Below are 21803 nucleotides of genomic sequence, written 5' to 3' on the forward strand. Positions count from 1 at the left end.
CCAGCAAGTGTTGCTAGACTAAGTTACCATTGTTCAACATCAGTGTAGGCTATTGACATAATATATATATAATATAAAAGGCCTACATATGAATAAACCTGCTTGAATACTATTTATTATTAACATTTTCATAAGGTAGCCTACATTGGTCTAATATGTGTGACTTCATGCAAAGCCATTATCATTTAGATTACTAGGCCTATATATTTAATGATTATGCACTAATTTTTACATTTTCATTCCAGGTAAGTGGATGTGATGAGCCTAGCTACAGATTTGTAACGGGCTAATGTGATTCTCCCTGTTACGGGATAGGTGCTGTTTGGCCTAGCACAGATTATTTACGACCGACCTTAACTTGGCGATATTATCTTCGTTCTCGATTCGGCCAAACGTGTATCTTCTAAAATGTCTATGTCCAGTTGCAGGTGGTTAGTTTTGAATGTATTAAAGGCTCGGTTGTTAAAATCGGTATCTTTTTTTTTGTTGCTCCATGAAGTAATCCATCAATGTGTACTCTGTCATCTTTTCTATTTCAAATCTTCTCTCATTGATCTAGAGGTGAGTGTCATCATGACATGTGGCACTTTGGGGCGGACCCACCTGTCTCAATCATTGCTGAGTTTGGCCGGAGCAAGGAGTCTGGGTGGCCAGGCAAGCAGTGCTGTGCTCAGTGTTATTATTCAATAAATCCCACAGCTAGGCCTATTGGAAATCCGCCTGACAGTAAACACTTCTGTATTCTACTAAACTCTGAAATATACTCAACTCTGAAATATACGACACCTTGATAAGTTCCTTTCCTGAGGATGGCTCACCTCTCACAGTTCTGGGTGACTTTAACCTCCCCACGTCTACCTTTGACTCATTCCTCTCTGCCTCCTTCTTTCCACTCCTCTCCTCTTTTGACCTCACCCTCTCACCTTCCCCCCCTACTCACAAGGCAGGCAATATGCTTGATCTCATCTTTACTAGATGCTGTTCTTCCACTAATCTAAACTCCCCTCCAAGTCTCCGACCACTACCTTGTATCCTTTTCCCTCTCGCTCTCATCCAACACTTCCCACACTGCCCCTACTCGGATGGTATCGCGCCGTCCCAACCTTCGCTCTCTCTCCCCCGCTACTCTCTCCTCTTCCATCCTATCATCTCTTCCCTCTGCTCAAACCTTCTCCAACCTATCTCCTGATTCTGCCTCCTCAACCCTCCTCTCCTCCCTTTCTGCATCCTTTGACTCTCTATGTCCCCTATCCTCCAGGCCGGCTCGGTCCTCCCCTCCTGCTCCGTGGCTTAACGACTCATTGCGAGCTCACAGAACAGGGCTCCGGGCAGCCGAGCGGAAATGGAGGAAAACTCGCCTCCCTGCGGACCTGGCATCCTTTCACTCCCTCCTCTCTACATTCTCCTCTTCTGTCTCTGCTGCTAAAGCCACTTTCTACCACTCTAAATTCCAAGCATCTGCCTCTAACCCTAGGAAGCTCTTTGCCACCTTCTCCTCCCTCCTGAATCCTCCTCCCCCCCCCCCCCCCTCCTCCCTCTCTGCGGATGACTTCGTCAACCATTTTGAAAAGAAGATCGACGACATCCGATCCTCGTTTGCTAAGTCAAACGACACCGCTGGTTCTGCTCACACTGCCCTACCCGGTGCTTTGACCTCTTTCTCCCCCCTCTCTCCAGATGAAATCTCGCGTCTTGTGACGGCCGGCCGCCCAACAACCTGCGCGCTTGACCCTATCCCCTCCTCTCTTCTCCAGACCATTTCCGGAGACCTTCTCCCTTACCTCACCTCGCTCATCAACTCATCCTTGACCGCTGGCTACGTCCCTTCCGTCTTCAAGAGAGCGAGAGTTGCACCCCTTCTGAAAAAACCTACACTCGATCCCTCCGATGTCAACAACTACAGACCAGTATCCCTTCTTTCTTTTCTCTCCAAAACTCTTGAACGTGCCGTCCTTGGCCAGCTCTCCTGCTATCTCTCTCAGAATGACCTTCTTGATCCAAATCAGTCAGGTTTCAAGACTAGTCATTCAACTGAGACTGCTCTTCTCTGTGTCACGGAGGCGCTCCGCACTGCTAAAGCTAACTCTCTCTCCTCTGCTCTCATCCTTCTAGACCTATCGGCTGCCTTTGATACTGTGAACCATCAGATCCTCCTCTCCACCCTCTCCGAGTTGGGCATCTCCGGCGCGGCCCACGCTTGGATTGCGTCCTACCTGACAGGTCGCTCCTACCAGGTGGCGTGGCGAGAATCTGTCTCCGCACCACGTGCTCTCACCACTGGTGTCCCCCAGGGCTCTGTTCTAGGCCCTCTCCTATTCTCGCTATACACCAAGTCACTTGGCTCTGTCATATCCTCACATGGTCTCTCCTATCATTGCTATGCAGACGACACACAATTAATCTTCTCCTTTCCCCCTTCTGATAACCAGGTGGCGAATCGCATCTCTGCATGTCTGGCAGACATGTCAGTGTGGATGACGGATTACCACCTCAAGCTGAACCTCGGCAAGACGGAGCTGCTCTTCCTCCCGGGGAAGGACTGCCCGTTCCATGATCTCGCCATCACGGTTGACAACTCCATTGTGTCCTCCTCCCAGAGTGCTAAGAACCTTGGCGTGATCCTGGACAACACCCTGTCGTTCTCGACTAACATCAAGGCGGTGACCCGTTCCTGTAGGTTCATGCTCTACAACAGGGGTGTCAAACTCATCTTGCCCTGGGGGCCGCATTCGGTCTTCAGTGAGGTCCGGAGGGCCGCATTGAAAATTTGTTGCATTTCCTCTACATCAAAATTGGAAACTGAATTGTTCTCTATCCATCGTTCTGGGAATTTTCTATGTCTAGCTTTCATTCTGGTGATTATTAGCGAGCTGGGCACAATCTACAAATTGTTTGTTTCAATTTGATTTGAGTCATTTTAAAGTATACTGAGTTCATTTTATTTTTTACTCAAACCACACGCGGGCCTGATTGGACACTCTCGTTTGCACAAGTTCAGCCGCCTTCATCATGCATCGTTTAACAAAGTCACCGTCGGAATACGGCTTCGATGCTAATGCTATTTCGCTAGCAATTAGGTAGCTGGCTTTTACCGCTGCTTCACTGACTTCTCGGCTCTGGATGAAAGTTGACTGCTGTTTCCTCAGACCCGCCAGCAATTCGTTAATCTTATCTCTTCTCAGTTGTCCTTGCAAGCCGTCATATTTTTCGCTGTGATGAGTCTCGTAGTGGCGTCGAATATTATATTCCTTCAATACCGAAACTTGTTGCAAACACACCAAGCACGAAGGTTTTCCGTGCATCTCTGTAAATAAATAGGACGTGGTCCATTTTTCTTTGAAAATTCTACACTCCTTATCTACTTTTCTCCGTTTGGATAACGACATTTTGGCTAATGAGGGTGTAGCGGAGAGGTAGAGACCAAGGTATTAACAACGTCGTAACAAGCAGCAGATGGCGCATTGATACCGTCTGCTGTTTTCAGTCTGTCTCAGTGATGCGGCTTGTCTTCTACTCTGATGGAAAGAGTGCGCCCCTTAGCGGATAATCCATGAATTGCAGCGAATTAAAAATATTAATTCCATGTCTTTTATGCATTTTTTCCACTTTCAAATTATCCTGCGGGCCTGATCGAACCTCCTTGGGGGCCGGTTCCGGCCCGCGGGCCGTATGTTTGACACCCCTGCTCTACAACATTCGCAGAGTACGACCCTGCCTCACACAGGAAGCGGCGCAGGTCCTAATCCAGGCACTTGTCATCTCCCGTCTGGATTACTGCAACTCGCTGTTGGCTGGGCTCCCTGCCTGTGCCATTAAACCCCTACAACTCATCCAGAACGCCGCAGCCCGTCTGGTGTTCAACCTTCCCAAGTTCTCTCACGTCACCCCGCTCCTCCGCTCTCTCCACTGGCTTCCAGTTGAAGCTCGCATCTGCTACAAGACCATGGTGCTTGCCTACGGAGCTGTGAGGGGAACGGCACCTCCGTACCTTCAGGCTCTGATCAGGCCCTACACCCAAACAAGGGCACTGCGTTCATCCACCTCTGGCCTGCTCGCCTCCCTACCTCTGAGGAAGTACAGTTCCCGCTCAGCCCAGTCAAAACTGTTCGCTGCTCTGGCACCCCAATGGTGGAACAAACTCCCTCACGACGCCAGGTCAGCGGAGTCAATCACCACCTTCCGGAGACACCTGAAACCCCACCTCTTTAAGGAATACCTAGGATAGGATAAAGTAATCCTTCTAACCCTCCCCCCCCCCCCCCTTAAAAGTGTTAGATGCACTATTGTAAAGTGGTTGTTCCACTGGATATCATAAGGTGAATGCACCAATTTGTAAGTCGCTCTGGATAAGAGCGTCTGCTAAATGACTTAAATGTAAATGTAAATGTACTGAAGTTCATAAATAAGTGAATAATAACTAGAGCTAGTGTTAATCCCAATATCTATGTCCATGGATGATATTAAAGAAAATGTGAAGAGAGGCAGAGGGATTAAGGCCAAAAGGATGATCAGTAGGAAAGAGGGTCAAAGAAGTGAAAGCTTATCCGTGTTGCCGAGGTTTGAGAAGGTATCACCTGTAGAAGTACAGAGAGGATTCCTTCGTTTCAATGTCAGAGAATTTGTCCCATCCCCGTTTTCGGTGTTTTAAATACCAAAGAATGGGACATGTAGCTGTTCAGTGTCAAGGAAAGAAAGGATGTGTGAAGTGCGGAGGGGAACATGATTACGGTGAATGTGGAAGCAATGTGAAGGTTCAGTGTTGTAATTGTGGGAGCGGACATAGTGCAGCATTTGACGGATGCCAGGTGCAGAGAGAGGCTAGAGAAGATCAGCGAGATATAGAATTAGTCATGATGTATCGTATGCAGAGGTCGTAAAACAGACTAGTAGAACAGTGCGGACTAATGGGGCTTACATGGATGTACCTGTAGTAAGTGGACCTACAATCATGGCTGGTGCTTCTGATGGTCCTGGCATGGTTTCGAGGGCTGTTCAGAGATCTTGCACTCATGAATGTGCGGTGTCAAAGGACACTTTGATAATGAATTTTAGTTTACCTTTATTTAACTAGGCAGGTAAGTTAAGAACAAATTCTTATTTTCAATGACGGCCTAGGAACAGTGGGTTAACTGCCTTGTTCAGGGGCAGAACGACAGATGTTTACCTTGTCAGCTCGGGGATTCAATCTTGAAACCTTTCGGTTACTAGTCCAACGCTCTAACCACTAGGCTACCTGCTGGTTACTAGTCCAACGCTCTAACCACTAGGCTACCTGCTGGTTACTAGTCCAACGCTCTAACCACTAGGCTACCTGCCGCACCATAAAGTCGACTTCATAGCTTTTATTGGTAAGGTTATCAATAAAACTTGGGTTGTGGAAAGCAGAGATGCAAGGTTGAAGGTTATTGTGGAGACAGCACAATACATATTGGGGGTAACAGATGTTACTGTTGAAATGTTGGTTGACATGCTGAACAAATCCTAAAGGTGTATATAGCATGATATAGATCTAGTTTAATGGGGTTGGGTGGTGGGTGTGGTAGAAGTTAGTATGGATTTATTTGGTTTTGAATTGTATTTTCATGGTAGTACGGAATTGGATAGATCATGATTGATCGTACATTCCAGCACAGTAGGTGGCCATGCACTTTAAACGTTTTTTTCCTGCCCACCCTGATATCATTGAAGAAGAAAAAGAGCTAGGGTTAAGGTTAGAGCTATGAGTTATGGCTTGTTAGGGCTGTAGCCTAATGTATGCCCCATATTCTACAGCTAGATGGAGCTATGTGGTTGTAGCATTTTTTTGGCAAGGATTGCCTTGCAAGTAGGTGCAATTCCTTGCACAATAGCTGGAGGCACTGTGTCTCATTTATTGTTGGAGTAACAAGCCAAGAGAGGATCTGCCGCTCGTTTCAATGTAATCCTGTCTCTCCCCGCACACAGTCGTCCGACATGGCGACCATGAAGAAGCTTCTCGGCGGTACAACCAGCATTTGAACTCCATTTGGCTCCACGAAAGCAGCCTCAACTGCGTCTGGAAGTGGATGTAAAATATTTTGTAAATTGGGAATTATACACGTGGATTATCCACATTTTTAAAACAGGGTAAGATTTTATACCATGAATTTCCCTGTGTAAAACGGCAGTGTGCCAACTTGTTTCAGCAGATTAGAGAAATCGTAGAAGTAGCCTATCCCCAGTTGCCTTGGTTTTTGTAGCCGTGTAGCTGTTTTAAAGAATGTTAACATTATGCTTCACCATATAGGCTAATTGTCGCAGATAGAACAATCGTTATTACAATCAAGTAGTACATTGATGGAAGAGCTAACCGTGTTTTTGCCCAGTCGTTCTCACAACCAAGAGCGGTGGTTAAAAAAACGGCAATAGTCATCCACTACATCAGACGTAACGTTACAACACCAAAATTGAATGGGATATCATCTCATGACCGTAGACCATAGCCTGTATACAATATTGTTGGCATAAAGGTGTTGGATATACGCCATTTACATAGCAGTGCCTCGTTTGCAATTTAAATAGAAACGTCATCAGTGAGAGTACGTTTTCCATTGTTAGTTTGTTACCCTTGAGGGTAGTTAGTGGCTGGTCAGTTGAGTCGAGGTTATGTATTTGTGTCACACCACGCGTGGTAGCCTAACAATAATGTCTTAAGGATTACTGTACTCCTCAAGACTGCATTATCGTAGCTATGTGCGCAAAAATGTCATAAGGACTTTTCAATAACTAATCCAGTTACTGTCTTGCATTCTTAATAGGCAACAATTAAATAAAAAAAGCTTGTGAATTTGTTTTGTTTTGGGTGTGCAAAGATTTCCTGTATGTTTCCAAATTGGTTAAATGTGATAATCCAAATATGCCTGCGTCAAGACTAGATTTCTTTGGTAATTTTTCCAGAAAGATTACATCGTATGACTCACTGAACTGTCAAACAATCGCCCCTCCTCCAAAGGTACACTCATGAATAATCTGTATTGTGGATTGTCAAGCAGAAAAGGCAAACGGATGTTCTGTTATTTGATTGATCCTCGTGTAGGAACCCCCGTTATAGAGGGGTTTCGTTTAATTGCCCAGATCTGGGCTCCTACATCATTTCAGAAATATGGGTATATTTATTGAAATCATGTTCAATCATACAAACCCCCTTTAACACTTAACTTATAATGGTATATACATTTAAAATTGAAGTTCTGCATACAGTTGAATGCATAGGTTCAAATATGCGAGCCACACCCAGGTAAACATGTCTGTGGAGCTGAAGCAAGTTGCTGTCCAGTGGAAATAGGAGTGGGTTTTCAGCACGTCTCAGGTAGACAGTTGGCTGAACTACCCCATCCTCAAGCCCATTCTGCGGGCTGTAATCAAATCCAGCTGTGCAGTTGTAGAAATGCTGCCTGCATGTGTTGGACTGCTCTGAAGGACTCTGTGTGCTTCTGCTGCATACAGACAGAGGAGCTGTAATCAAATCCAGCTGTGCAGTTGTAGAAATGCTGCCTGCATGTGTTGGACTGCTCTGAAGGACTCTGTGTGCTTCTGCTGCATACAGACAGAGGAGCCTCTGTTAAAGCCCAAACTGCCTGCCAGCAGCCACAGCACTATCTTACAGGGTTGTGGGGAATTTCAAGCAAACAAGTTCCAAGCTTGGGTAAATCGCCCTGTGAACACTGGGGGTATGAATATGTTCCCCTGGCATTGTACGCAATAGTATCCTGGGCTGGGTTGGCATACCAGTCATATGTCCCAGCCTGGTTGTCTTCCACAGTAACAGAGCTGTGACTGAGTCGCACTAGCCAAAGACTACATTCTTATTCAGAGGGCCACATTCTTATTCAGAGGGCCACATACTGTAGAGCGACACATGGCAGATTCATGAGCTTGGGGGCAGGGAAGGGTAAGCATCAGTTGAAATAATCATTGTCTGCTCTCTCATAGCCCTGGGTCTCACTCTGTTATTTGGAGTGTTTAGTTACAGTATTTATGGGTTACTTCTGAGCCAAGGGTTTTCAGTCCAATATTAAAATCCCAATGCACATTTGAAATAGCGTGGTAGCTTGTAAAACAATAAGTGAGTTGACGTCTCCTTCATGGTTTCTCTTGAAGGGGACAACTCACAGCCGTGCTTGGACTGCATGAGTATCACTATGCCCCTTGTGACAGCAGTGGCAATGGCTTTCATCTCCCCAAGTGAATGGTGTCTTCCCTCCCACATTTGTGACCCCTTTGCTGGAACATTCTAACAGCACTCACCCAGGCCATGGCAGTGTATATTATGGACAGGTGCAGCTGATTAAAGCATTCGCTCGAAACAAGGTCAGTTGTGTGGTGTAGCAGTGTCTTCAGCAACCTCCAACCATGATGATGATGATGATGATGTGTTAAATATTCATTGTGTGTAATGGTGCACTGCCTCCACACTGTAAACAAACCGTTTATTTGATCAGCTCTATGGGGGACTGAGAGGCTGCTAGAAATAAACAGATACGGTCGTTGAACAGATCAACAGTTTTAGCCTCAATTTTCCCCGCTCTTGAAGGGTCGGCCAAATTCAAATGTCTTTGATATGCAATCCTCAGCTTAATTCGAATCTGAACTTTGAACATTGCGTGTGCACTTCTTCAAGAGTCAGCGAGCCACCACTGTACTGTCTGAATGAGAGCTGCCCACACCACCACGCTCCAATAACCCATTTGGTGAGCTCTCAACATGACATCAGCATGCTGGAATGTGTGATAAACAGAGAATTAAGCAGGGCCTCTGGGGTTGGCTTGAGAGATGGGGGTGGATTGACCTGGTCAAAACACATTCCATCACCTAGAGCTAGTCATTCATTGAAAGGAACTGATTTTGGCCTTGTTCATTCACACATGTCCACCTAGGCCTAATTACACTATCTGCATGTTGCATGTGATTTAATATGCCATGCATGGCGATCTCCATGGAAACCGTGCTGTCATACATAATGAGGAGATCCACACAGCCCAGATGTTATGTCCTTATTAGCAGCTGGATGTCTGTGAACTTGGGACATTCTCTCGCTCGGCTGATCCTTACTATCTCTACTGTTTTGTAGTTCACTCACTCTTATCTGCCTATATACTGGAACGCCACAGGTCATTTGTCCAAACAAATAGTTTGAAAATCATTTTGAAAGTTCTTACAAAGAGTCAATTGTTTCCACTTGTAGATTTTAGGGACTATCCCTGTTATTGCTTTGTCGAGTGACTTTGCACTTTGAAATCAAGCAACACATTGACAGAGAGAGGGAACTAATTGCTTCTCCCAAAGGCTACAATTATCACCCATTAGCTTAGAGTGCAAATACCTAATTTGCAATTACGTTGCTAGTCTGACACAAGCTGTGAACTCTCCCCTGGGACTTCATCTCCTTTTATGTAACCCACCCACCTCCTCGCCTCTGTTTTCTCTGGGATGGGGGGGGGGGGTCCCTCTCCCTAATGCTCAAGTTGTACAATGAATAGTTGAACAGTTGACAGACATGATATGAGCTGCATCATTGCCCCACCGATAGGCAAGGTGTGTGTTTGTGTGTGCATGCTATAACCATGTAACCGACGGTTATGGATGAAGACTGTCATGAAATAATAAGAAGATGGGACGGCCGGGCATTTGTGCACTTAAGTTCGTTTCTGCGGTAACATGCACTCTTAACAACATGATGAAACTTTGTTGCTCCTTGCTGAAACAAGAAACGATCAAAATTGTTTTTGGTTGCATAGGCAACACCACCCACAATGCAGCAGTAGCACACATAGAAATATAATTAATAGAAAGGCCATGGAACCTTTAACCCTAACGATTTGACCCTGTAAACTCATGGGTACACTTGCAATGGCTGCCTGGCATTGTGATGCAATAATTTCCATGGTAAAGTAGAATTTTCATTCAAATGATGTAAACTGATGTGGCTCATGCAATGGAATGTATTTTTTGTAATGTCAGTTTAGTTGAATGAACAAATCACAGCACATACTGATGGTTCTGACTAGGTGGAATACAGCTACGACCGGAAGTGACTTTTTCGTAGCAGGTTAGGGGAATTAGCTAACACTATGGGTTAGGGTCAGCTAAAATGCTCTCCCAACCTGCTACGAAAAGTCACTTCCGGTCGTAGCTGTATTCCATCTAGTTACAACCCATATTGATGGGTAAACTACACCTCCTGCTTTTACTTCCTGCTTTGCTCTTATGGGGTACACTAGTAATGGCTGCCCATCCACCCGTTTATGCCATCATTGACTTGAATGGGGACACCCTTTCTATTCCTTCTATTTCTGTGGCAGCACATGCAGTCAGGAGCGAAGGAGAAAATGTGCATCTAACGTTTATTACATTTGAGCTATTTATGACATTTTTGCTATTACGGAGACTGCAGCATTTGGCTGGCCAATTACCGTCATCCAGAATTCCATGACCTTCGCAACCCTGGTGTGTGTGTGTGTGTGTGTGTGCGTGCGTGCGTGCGTACGTACATGTGAGTGTGTGTTGTACAAAATGTCCCGGGTTCGAGCCCAGTGAGGACAGGGACGGAACCTACTTTGTTACACGTGCGAATGTGTGTGTGTGTGTGACGGTTCTTCTGCCTCCCCTGCAGGCTGTACGGTAGCACAACAGAGCACCATGGTGGAGCCCGAGCACAGAGCATCAGCAGCCCAGCGTCTTGGAGCCCAGGAGACCCTGGGCATCAGCACCCTGGACCCTGGCCACCGGCCTCCAACCATGCCCCCTGGACGCCACGTCTCCATTAAGATACGCATGTTGGACGACACAGAAGAGGTCTTCGACGTCTCGGTGAGTTCTGATTGGCTCTCTCTCTAATTGGCTTATAGTGCACTGTTAAAAGGGTAAATGGTGGCATCCTTTTGTCATCTTTTTATAGCTTTGCCATTAAAGCAATACATCAAAGGAGGGAGTTTTTTTCTTCTTCTTGACAGCAGTCTGTTGTTAAGGGTTACAGGTTGGCATGGTTACTGTGTTAAACTTCAAGGTGCTGAATGCATGAATGAGCCAAGACTGATCAGTGCTGGAAAATGTCTGGGTTCTAACCGACGTTCTGAACATCTCTGACTTCAGCTGTTGATGTGGTGAATAAAGGTTACTGTTCTAGGTCTTTGGATGTTGTTGTGTAATTTAAAGCCTTACTAAAAAGATATAAGAGCAAATTTTAAAGAGGACTATCGTCGTTGTCGGGTGAAAACCTCTTATCTCCGAAACTGACATTTTACCATTAACAAACATATTCTTTCTAAACTTCAGAAGCTACTATATTTTGAGTACATTTTATTGGTCCTAGAGTGATGGAATGTTAAGAGTACATTGAGGAGAGTTACTGCTTTCAATGCATGTATAAAAAAAGTATGAGATTTTCATCAGATGACATGTGAAAACACACTTAATGTAAAGTGTTACCCAAGTGAGTGTATGGATTGTGTTTAGTTTATTGAGATACACATTAGTACATCAGGTCTAAACGTCCTGGGTTCATACGCTAACACACTGTTATATATTATGAAAGCCAAGGTATGAGACCAACTGGTCTGTCTTGGCCACAGGGGCGGGCAACAATACAGCCCGTGGGCTTGATCTCATTCTAACTGTCCCGCGGGAGGTTTGAGTAAAAAAACACTCCAGGCCACTATTGAACGTCTAAAACCTGATAGAATGTATGTAGACATTTTTGTGGACCTATAGGTTTTCAAATAAGTGCAATTTTCTGGCCTGCAAATTGCTTTTGACAAGAAAACAACATAAACAAATCTGTGCGGATGTCCTCTGAATTTATATCCTGATGATTCCCAAAATGATTCAAATCAAATTGTATTGGTCACATACACATATTTAGCAGATGTTATTGCGGGTGTAGCGGAATGCTTGTCAGTGTGCCCACCCTATACAGTATGATTGGGGAAAAGGGACGATTTGTGATGTTTGAATGGGCAGAGATCTGCCATGATAAATTGTGCTTTTCATTACCAGCCTATTTACTTCTGTGGTTATTAAAGATTCTCTCTGAGATTGCTTTGCTTTGTGATCCAAATCAGCCAATGTATGCAATGCAATATTTTAGCCTGAACTCAAATCTCAGAATAGTCCTAGATTGATGCCTTTCATGTGAAATGTAATCTGCTTGATAATGAATGACTGATGTTCTGAAGACTGCAATATTGTTTGAAGATGTTTTCGAGAATGGTAATGGGTGCTTATTGAAAGTGATGTGAATGTTAATTTAGGACCTTGAGATTTAGCAAACAGACATGTAAATCCCAACACTTCCTGTTGAATTGGACAAAAAATAGATTGGTTGTTCTGTACCGTTTTTCTTCTCCTAGAGTTCCTCTGAAATTGTGGTATTACTGTAAGGTATACTCTATGACCCTGATATAGCTCTTGAACTACAGGGTGGAGTTTGGATCAAAACTATGTTATTTTCCTGAGAATAGTCAAACTAGCAATATCCTTTGACCACAGTTCTTCCTGCTGGGAGTGAGGGAGCGCGATGGGTAGTGAGAGGGGGAAAAGAAGTGATGATGGAGGGAAATAGACACGCAGAGCATTCATTCGAAGGGTATGAATAGCGCTTCATAGTAGAGATGCTTGAAATGGAACCCTGTGACCGACAATATGGCCGTGTTTGACGCTAGCTGCTGAGAAACATTGGCAGGTTCCCAACTGCCGTGCAGGGAACAGTCTTGTTCCCACAGCATGCTGAGAGACTTCCTGTACAGTCCATGAGGATTGGCTTTTCAGGGAGACATTTCGCTGGTGCTAATGAATGATTTATATACAGTGTCTTTGGAAAGTATTCAGACCCCCTGACTTTTTCCACATTTTGTTATGTTACAGCCTTATTCTAAAATTTATTAAATATTTGTTTTTTCTCATCAATCTACACACAATACCCCATAATGACATCACAATACCCCATAATGACATCACAATACCCCATAATGACAAAGCGAAAGCAGAACAACCTTTATTTACATAAGTATTCAGACCCTATTGTTGTGATACTTGAAATTGAGCTCAGGTGCATCCTGTTTCCATTGATCATCCTTGAGATGCTTCTACAACTTGATTGAAGTCCACCTGTGGTAAATTCAATTGATTGGACATGATTTGGAAAGACACACACCTGTCTATATAAGGTCCCACAGTTGACAGTACATGTCAGAGCAAAAACCAAACCACGAGGTCGAAGGAATTGTCCGTAGAGCTCCGAGACAGGATTGTGTCGAGGCACAGATCTTGGGAAGGGTATCAAAACATTAATGCAGCATTGAAGGTCCCTAAGAACACAGTGGCCTCCATTATTCTTAAAATGGAAGAAGTTTGGAACCACCAAGAGTCTTCATTGAGCTGGCCGCCCGGCCAAACTGAGCAATCGGGGGAGAAGGGCCTTAGTGAGGGAGGTGACCAAGAACCCGATGGTCACTCTGACAGAGCTCCAGAGTTTCTCTGTGGAGAAGGGAGAATCTTCCAGAAGGACAACCATTTCTGCAGCCCTCCACTAATCAGGCCTTTATGCTAGAGTGGCCAGACGGAAGCCACTCCTCAGTAAAAGGCTCATGACAGCCCGCTTGGAGTTTGCCAAAAGGCACCTAAAGACTCTCTGACCATGAGAAACAAGATTCTCTGGTCTGATGAAACCAAGATTGAACTCTTTGGCCTGAATGCCAAGCGTCACGTCTGGAGGAAACCTGGCACCATCCCTACGGTGAAGCATGGTGGTGGCAACATCATGCTGTGGGGATGTTTTTCAGTGGCAGGGACTGGGAGGCTAGTTAGGAACGAGGGAAAGATGAATGGAGCAGAGTACAGAGAGATCCTTGATGACAACCTGCTCCACAGCGCTCAGGACCTCAGACTGGGGCGAAGGTTCACCTTCCAACAGGACAACGACCCTAAGCACACAGGCAAGACACCGCAGAAGTGGCTTCGGGACAAGTCTCTGAATGTCCTTGAGTGGCCCAGCCAGAGCCCGGACTTGAACCCGATCGAACATCTCTGGAGAGACCTGTGCAGCAACGCTCCCCATCCAACCTGACAGAGCTTGAAAGGATCTGCGGAGAGGAATGGGGAAAAGCTCCCCAAATACAGATGTGCCACGCTTGTAGCGTCATACCCAAGAAGTCTCAAGGCTGTAATCACTGCCAAAGGTACTTCAACAAAGCAAAGGGTCTGAATACTTTTATGTGAATGTGATATTTGTTATTAATTTGCAAAACATTTAAAAACTTTTTTGTTTTTGTCATTATGGGGTATTGTGTGTAAATTGAGGGGGAAAAACTATTTAATACATTTTAGAAGGCTGTAGCGTAACAAAATGTGGATAAAGTCAAGGGGTCTGAATACTTTCTGAATGCACTGTATACTCTAAATTACTGACAGAGGCTGCTGTTTTGAAGCCACCTTGCCTCCATCTTGGCACTCACCCACCAGTGTAAATCTTTTCCGGAAGCTATAGAAATGAATTCGTTAATGTCTACGTTTTGTTTTTGCCATGTTTATTATATTATTTCACCTTAATGCATACTTTTAAATAGTATTTTGTGAGCTAAACATACAAATAAAGTTCTGTCACCACTACAACAAAAACATACTTAAATAGGTAATTTTGTCCTTGAAACATTTAATTGAAATAGTGTAGAATTCCATTCCCATGGAGGTTTGCTTAATCTGGGTAGTGCCAATATGGCTGATCGGTGGCTTCAAAGCCTCTCATCAGTACATTGCATCTGCAATCCAGGGTTTATATAGGTCATTTGGCGTTAATGGGTAGTGCTCTTGTGTGCTCTTCTACTGTACATTGAGAAAAACTAACAGGAAAACTCACGTTGACATGTCATGAGTGAGCTAGCCTAGCATTCATATCCTAATTTAAATTCACACCAAAAGCCAATTACTCTTTTTTGAGAGAATGAAATCACTCACCCTACCCAAATGACACTGCATTTAGCTAACAGGCAATGTGTGACTTTAAATGAGGATATGAATGCTAGGCTAGCTAAATGCAGTGTAATTTGGGTAGGGGGTGAGTCATTTCATTCTCTAAGAGTGGTTGGTTTTAGTTTTAGGAGGTATTTTACTTCCCAGCTCGTGACCAAGAGCTTCAGGTCATGCTGTCGTTCATGCCTGAAGCTCATTCGGAAGTTTTTTCGTCTCTGAATTATAGAATTTTGCATAGTTTTAACCAAATATGAGTGTGAACTCTGGGGCCCATACATTAATGAGCTGCCACCTAGACTCAGGTTAATTTAAGAAGGAGAAGGAGGGCAGTTACGAGGAATATGGAGGGAGAGACGACATGTTTCTTCATCCGAAGCTAAAACGTTCTAATTAAAAAGGGAAGGGGGTAGTCGTAGTGATTATGCTACACTGTAGGGGTAGCACTTTTCTCTGTGTGAGTTACTTCTACAAGGAGTCATTAGTCGGATAGTATTCACATACATTTATCCTGTTCCCACAATGGGGTAGTGGCCCTCATGCAGCGATGGGTAGTCCTAGCTGGGTGCTATGACTGCTGCAGGGAGGCAGCTGGCACTCTTAGAAAAATGTTCCCAAAAGGGTTCTTCGGCTGTCCCAAAAGGAGAACCCTTTTTGGTTCCCGGTAGAACCCTGTGTAGAAATGGTTCTACCTGGAACCGAAACGGGTTCCACCTACAACCAAAAAGGGTTCTTCAAAGGGTTCTCCTATGGGGATGATAGCCAAAGAACCCTTTAAGGTTCTAGATAGCTAGACTCTTAGAAAAAAACGCTGAATTGAATGTAATCGAGTACTCTTAACAGACGTCAAAGCTCGATCTTTAACCATATATATAATTATTATATATATATTTTTTCAAATACTTAAAAACGATTTGGAGGAATGTGCTTTGGCTGCCGGAATATGCAAGTGAAATTTTTGTCCTGAGAAAAAAAAATACAATTATGTCTTGAAGACCACGTTAATTTACTTTGACTTTAGGGGAGTAGTACATGTGTATTTGTGCGGCACAACAAAAAATAAACCAATCCAATCATTACAAAGTTCTTCTCCCTAAATTCCCTTTCCCTTCCTTGTCTCATTCACTAAATTGCATTCTGACCGCTCCCTCTACACACGCGGCAGGTAGCCTAGTGGTTAGAGCATTGGACTAGTAACTGAAAGGTTGCAAGTTAAAATCCCCGACCTGACTAGGTACAAATCTGTCATTCTGCCCCTGAACAGGCAGTTAACCTACTGTTCCTAGGCCGTCATTGAAAATAAGAATTTGTTCTTAACTGACTTGCCTAGTTAAATAAAGTTTTTTTTTTTTTTTTTAAGTGTGCACACAACCTCCCGTTAGGCCTACAGCAATGCCTATTAAAAACGTATCTAACTGATGGGATACACAAGCTACATTCCTTGCCAAATGACGACAGTTTTATCACAAATTCAAAATGGAAAGGTTGACTGAAGTAGAAAAAATATGTGTTCCAACAACGAGCTGCAGTTTTGGAATAATTGCGTCCCGTCTATTTTCCGCTTAGGCTACTTTGCAAACTGCTAGTGCCATTTCTAATTGGTTAGCCTATGCCCCCTAAACAGAGACAAGTTCCACACTGAAAATATGCAAAATCATTAGTTTGATAAAGCCTAAGAGCGTATTTTCGTCAGAATCACGACGACTGAGGCCTGCAGCGTGACGCCCTTAATTGCGTCAATAACTTCCTGCAGTCCCCTCCCCCACCCTCCTGTAATTGACTATGCCTATTGGCCCTTCTCACTCTGAGCTTCAAGTAAGAGGGAGGGGGAGGGGGAACTGCACAGATTTAAAAGCAAATGTGCTTGGCTTCAGCAGCACTGCTGGTGATGAATTTGATCACTGCAGTAATAAGGGAACATGATCGCTGAATCGTTCCTATTTGCAGTGAGACAGGCTGCGTTCTCTCTACTGGAGAGGCTCAAGATGTTTAGGATGTCAGTCCCACTGGCCCAATGTCAGCGCACCCTTCCTAGACAATTAGATTATCACGATTTGTGTATTTCATTACAGGAGCATCGAGTTCAGGCAATGAAATATGAATCTGTGGTAGGATTTATATTCATAGTGACTGATCGGTGAGAAATGTTTTCTGTTTCGCTGATCTGCATGTAGAAATCCAACCACTCGATCCCTTTCCTGTTCCCCTGGTATAAACTTCCAGCCCGTCAGACAAGGTATTGTATTGTAGGGAAACAAAAGGAGCATTAGAGTGGGTCACATAACCTGCTGCGGCCTACTTAGTGCTCCCTCTGGCTGGGAACTAAACTGTTGTCCCCTGTGGCTGATTCGTCACACCTTGATGAGCACTCTTTTGTGGCCTCATGAAGGCCTTTAGTATGCACCAACCGAGAGCAGACCTGATCTGACCAGCCCAGAGCGTACACTACCGTGAGTCATACAAGGGAGCTGTGCTTTCCAAACATATGAGGTGAACCTTATATAGAGTCATGTGTTCATATCAGTAACCAAAGTTTTCTGGCCAGCTATAACATGACTTTAGACAAGTGACCAAAAATGTCATGTCCCCCCCCCCCTTTTTTTGATGGATGTTCATTCTGAAGGTGCCAATGGCAGTGGTTGTCTTGTTGGCTGTGATCTCTGTTTGGGTAACATGTAGTTGAGGAATGGGGATTGACAGACAGAGAGCCCCATTCTCATTTGTCAGGATGAGAGAAACAGTCAAGCTCTTAACTCCAGACACCTAAACCTTACTGGAATGTTACTGGAGAAAACAGATATCCTGGCAGTTAATGTGGAACGTTCCGCATGGTTCTCTCTTCTGTCTACTGTATATCTATCCCTTCTGTCTCTCACACTCTCTCTATCTCTCGCTCTCTCTCTGTATTAGTGATGGGGGGGGGGGAAACAATGATAGTTACATATAACAATATTATTTTTGACGTTATATTGTATAGTTTTGACAACACCGCAATATTATTTTTGCACTAGTTGGCTGTGCCTGCACCAAAACTCCTTCATAGCTTGTTCTCCATCTTCTTTTTAAATAGCACTTTTATTTCTATGACTGATCAAAAGTCGTTTTCTCAAGGCTCTCTCTGTCCCTCTGCAGCAGACATATGGTGAGGAATATGTTTAGAACATCAACTCGCAATAAAATCACAGTATGGAATTGCAGTACATATCTTATCGTGATATGGCAATTCCCAGCCCCTAGTGTGTATGCGGGTGTACCCTACCCTCTTTGTGTGCCCTACCTACCACTTCTCCCCTAAACAAAATCCCCTAGAATAAAAAAATTGTCCTCTTATACCAATTCTCAATATCCATTAGGCACACTTCTGGCGCTGTGTTTCGGGTAGCCTTCCACAAGCTTCCCACAATAAGTTGGGTGAATTTCGGCCCATTCCTCCTGACCGAGCTGGTGTAGCTGAGTCAGGTTTGTAGGCCTCCTTGCTCGCACACGCTTTTTCAGTTCTGCCTACAAATGATTTATGGGATTGAGGTCAGGGCTTTGTGATGGCCACTCTGATTCACACTGATTGTGTGAAGCTTGTGGAAGGCTACCTGAAACGTTTGACCCAAGTTAAACAATTTGAAGGCAATGCTACCAAATACTAATTGAGTGTATGTACATTTCTGACCCACTGGGATTGTGATGAAAGAAATGAAAGCTGAAATAAATCATTCTCTCTGCTATTATTCTGACATTTCAACTTCTTAAAATAAAGTGGTGATCCTAACTGACCTAAGACAGGGAATTTTTGCTAGGATTAAATGTCAGAATTGTGAAACCTGAGTTTAAATGTATTTGGCTTAGGTGTATGTAAACTTCTGACTTCAACTGTATGTATGTAACATACATACGTACGTACGTACATACATGTGTTAAACAAATTCTTCAAAGTAGCCACCCTTTGCCTTGATGACCGCTTTGCACACTCTTGACATTCTCTCAACCAGCTTCACCTGGAATGCGTTTCCAACAGTCTTGGAGGAGTACCCACATGCTGAGTACGTGTTGGCTGCTTTTCCTTCACTCTGCGGTCCAACTCTTCTTTTTTAAATTATTATTATTACGTTTTTATTGGGCCATGCGGTTTCTTAAAGGTCCACCTAGGTCTCGTTCAGACAAGACTAAATTTACACAGCTCTTAAGACACCAAGATCACAGTAAATAGAATTGTGTGGATGTTAATATAGCAAAAGCTCATTTGCGCTCAAGCCATAATGCATTATACATCAGCGGCATGTTGTTTCATGAATGTACTACTAATCACAGTGAAGGGGAAGAGACTCACTGCTGTTGCCTGGCACTAATCCTGTGAACAGCCACAGACAATCCTGTCTAGCTTTAGCTTCTGCTCCGTAACATTGACTTAGATCACTGGGCTAGGATTAAGATGGATTCTTGTTTCTATATGCTGTGTGGTAAACTCTATTTGTACCCCTATATCTCAGTTGATTTCATTTATCCTCTAGTATCGTTAGGGTTACAAAGGGAGGGTATATTACTTGAAACTTCAAAGTCTACTGGTAAACTACCAGAATTTTGGTATCTTTCAAGGATTTTATGTAATCCACCACAAGACATGTAGTGATTCAGGGGGGCTGTGTTAAATGCGTAAGACACATTTCGGTTGAATACATTCAGTCGTGCAACTGACTAGGTATCCCCTTTCCTTTTTGGATACTTCAGATGATCACAAGTGTCTGTAATTATCTCTGGCCTTATCACATGTAAAATAATTAAATAAGTTGATTTTAAAATACAAAAATAGAATGACAAAGCTGTAGAACATGATCCTGAATATAAATCGTCAACTTAGTGAATACCATTGGTGTTTAATATAAGGGTTTCAGCATTAATTAAATATTTTTTATTTTACAGTGTCAATATGTATTTGTTGTCAATGTTTTTTGGCATCAAACTAGTGGCAGTTGTGAGGAAAAGTCAATAGTTGGAAGATTGCAGAGTTAATTGAAAATAATGCCGTTGTTGATTTGGATGTTATTTTTCATGAATTAGGCTATTTTCTCTAAAACCATATGGTCTATCTACTAGAAACTCATGGACAGTATGGACACCGATATAAAAATGAATACTAAATATGTATGCATTTTTTACAAGTTATTCTAGTATAAATAACCAAAGTTACAATAGATTGTCATAAATGTTATGTTCATTTCCACAATTACTGAAGATTCAGTTAACTTTGGTAAATTATCGTTATCTTTGCAACACTAAACATTGTACTTCACACTTCCTTCCCACAGGAGTTAATGGAGTGATGGTTGAAATGGATATGGTTGTCCCATAATAGTGTACACTGAGTGGTCAGTTTATTAAGTACACCCATCTAGTACCGGGTCAGACCTCCCTTTGCCTCCAGAACAGCCAAAATTCTTTGGGGCCTGGATTCTAGAAGGTGTCGGAAACGTTTTGCTCAATTGGTATCAAGGGACCTAATGTGTAGCAGGAAAACATTCCCCACGCCAGTACACCACTGCCACCAGGCTGTACCGTTGACACCAGGCAGGATGGGTCTATGGACTCATGCTGCTTACACCAAATCCTGATTCTGCCATCATCATGACGCAAAAGCGACCGGGATTCGTCAGACCAGGCAATGTTTTTCCACTCCGCAATTGTCCAGTGTTGGTGATCGCGTGCCCACTGGAGCCGCTTTCTTCTTGTTTTTAGCTGATAGGAGTGGAACCCGGTGTGGTCGTCTGCTGCAATAGCCAATCCGTGAGAAGGATCAACGAGTTGTGCGTTCTGAGATGCCGTTCTTCACACCACTGTTGTACTGTGCCGTTATTTGTCTGTTTGTGGCCCGCCTGTTAGCTTGCATGATTCTTGTCATTGAACTTCGACCTCTCTCATCAGGACTGCCACTGACTGGATGTCTTTTTGTTTCTAATATACTGTATCTGGCGCGCCTGGCACCGACGATCATAACATGCTCAAAGTCGCTTAGGTCACTCGTTTTTCCCATTCTAATGTACAATTGCACAGTAACTGAATGCCTCGATGCCTGTCTGCCTGCTCTATATAGCAAGCCACGGCCACGTGACTCACTGTCTAGGAGCAATCCATTTGTGTGCTGGCCAATGAGTGTATAACATTAATGTAACATTGGTGTTTCTCGACCCATTTTAGGGTGCATTTAACACTCAGATTAGTGTAGGGATTGTGTCCTTGGGATATGACCCCCCCTTTGAAGGAGGAGGTCCGAGGTAAACTGATCCATTCACAACGATGTGTGTGTGTGTTGAAGGTCTGTTAATACCACTCTACTCTGTAACCCCTCTCCACTCCATCTCTGAAGTTGTATTCCCCTTTTTTTCTGCCTGAGACATTTATAATCAGTAATTTGTTACTGAAGCACAAATGAGTAAATCAGATCTATACAAATGTTAGAAAATGCTAGATGAGATCATCCAGTGGTTTGATGTGTTTACAATCGCTAAACATTTTCTTCTTTAGTTCTCATGTCTATTACTAGAAATATCTGACCTAGTGTAGCAAAACGGATCCTTCCATTTCTAATATTAGTCTGTTTGTAGAGATCAGCTTGTATAACACTTCCGTTTCCCATTATATCAAATGTCTTCAGTATGGGTACTCATGCCATTTACATAAATCTTCATTGAAATTCCCAGACTGAGAATCAAGAGCAGGACAGACCACCAAGGCTACACCACACGTTATAGTGACCTGTATTTAACATGACTGGCGCCAACCATAGCTAGGCTAACTGGTCCTGAAGACACACACTCACCACCATCCGCACACAATCA

General features: G+C 43.7%; 1 protein-coding gene across 6 annotated transcripts in view; it reads left to right on the forward strand.

Annotated features, from left to right (window-relative positions):
- The first annotated feature begins 5908 nt into the window (after positions 1-5908).
- Positions 5909-21803, forward strand: part of LOC139546819 (FERM, ARHGEF and pleckstrin domain-containing protein 1-like) — a 79656-nt gene continuing 63761 nt past the window's right edge. For 5 of the 6 annotated variants that reach the window (XM_071355633.1, XM_071355635.1, XM_071355634.1 and 2 more), the window contains exons 1-2: positions 5910-6105; positions 10631-10827. In XM_071355633.1, the coding sequence (XP_071211734.1) occupies positions 10657-10827 (171 nt within the window). In that variant the 5' untranslated portion in view covers positions 5910-6105; positions 10631-10656. Of the gene's footprint in view, positions 6106-10630; positions 10828-21803 lie in introns of all 6 variants that reach the window. The other variant, XM_071355638.1, reaches the window with a different exon arrangement.

This window comes from Salvelinus alpinus, chromosome 20 (genome assembly GCF_045679555.1).
Source record: "Salvelinus alpinus chromosome 20, SLU_Salpinus.1, whole genome shotgun sequence".
Taxonomy (NCBI): Eukaryota; Metazoa; Chordata; class Actinopteri; order Salmoniformes; family Salmonidae; genus Salvelinus; species Salvelinus alpinus.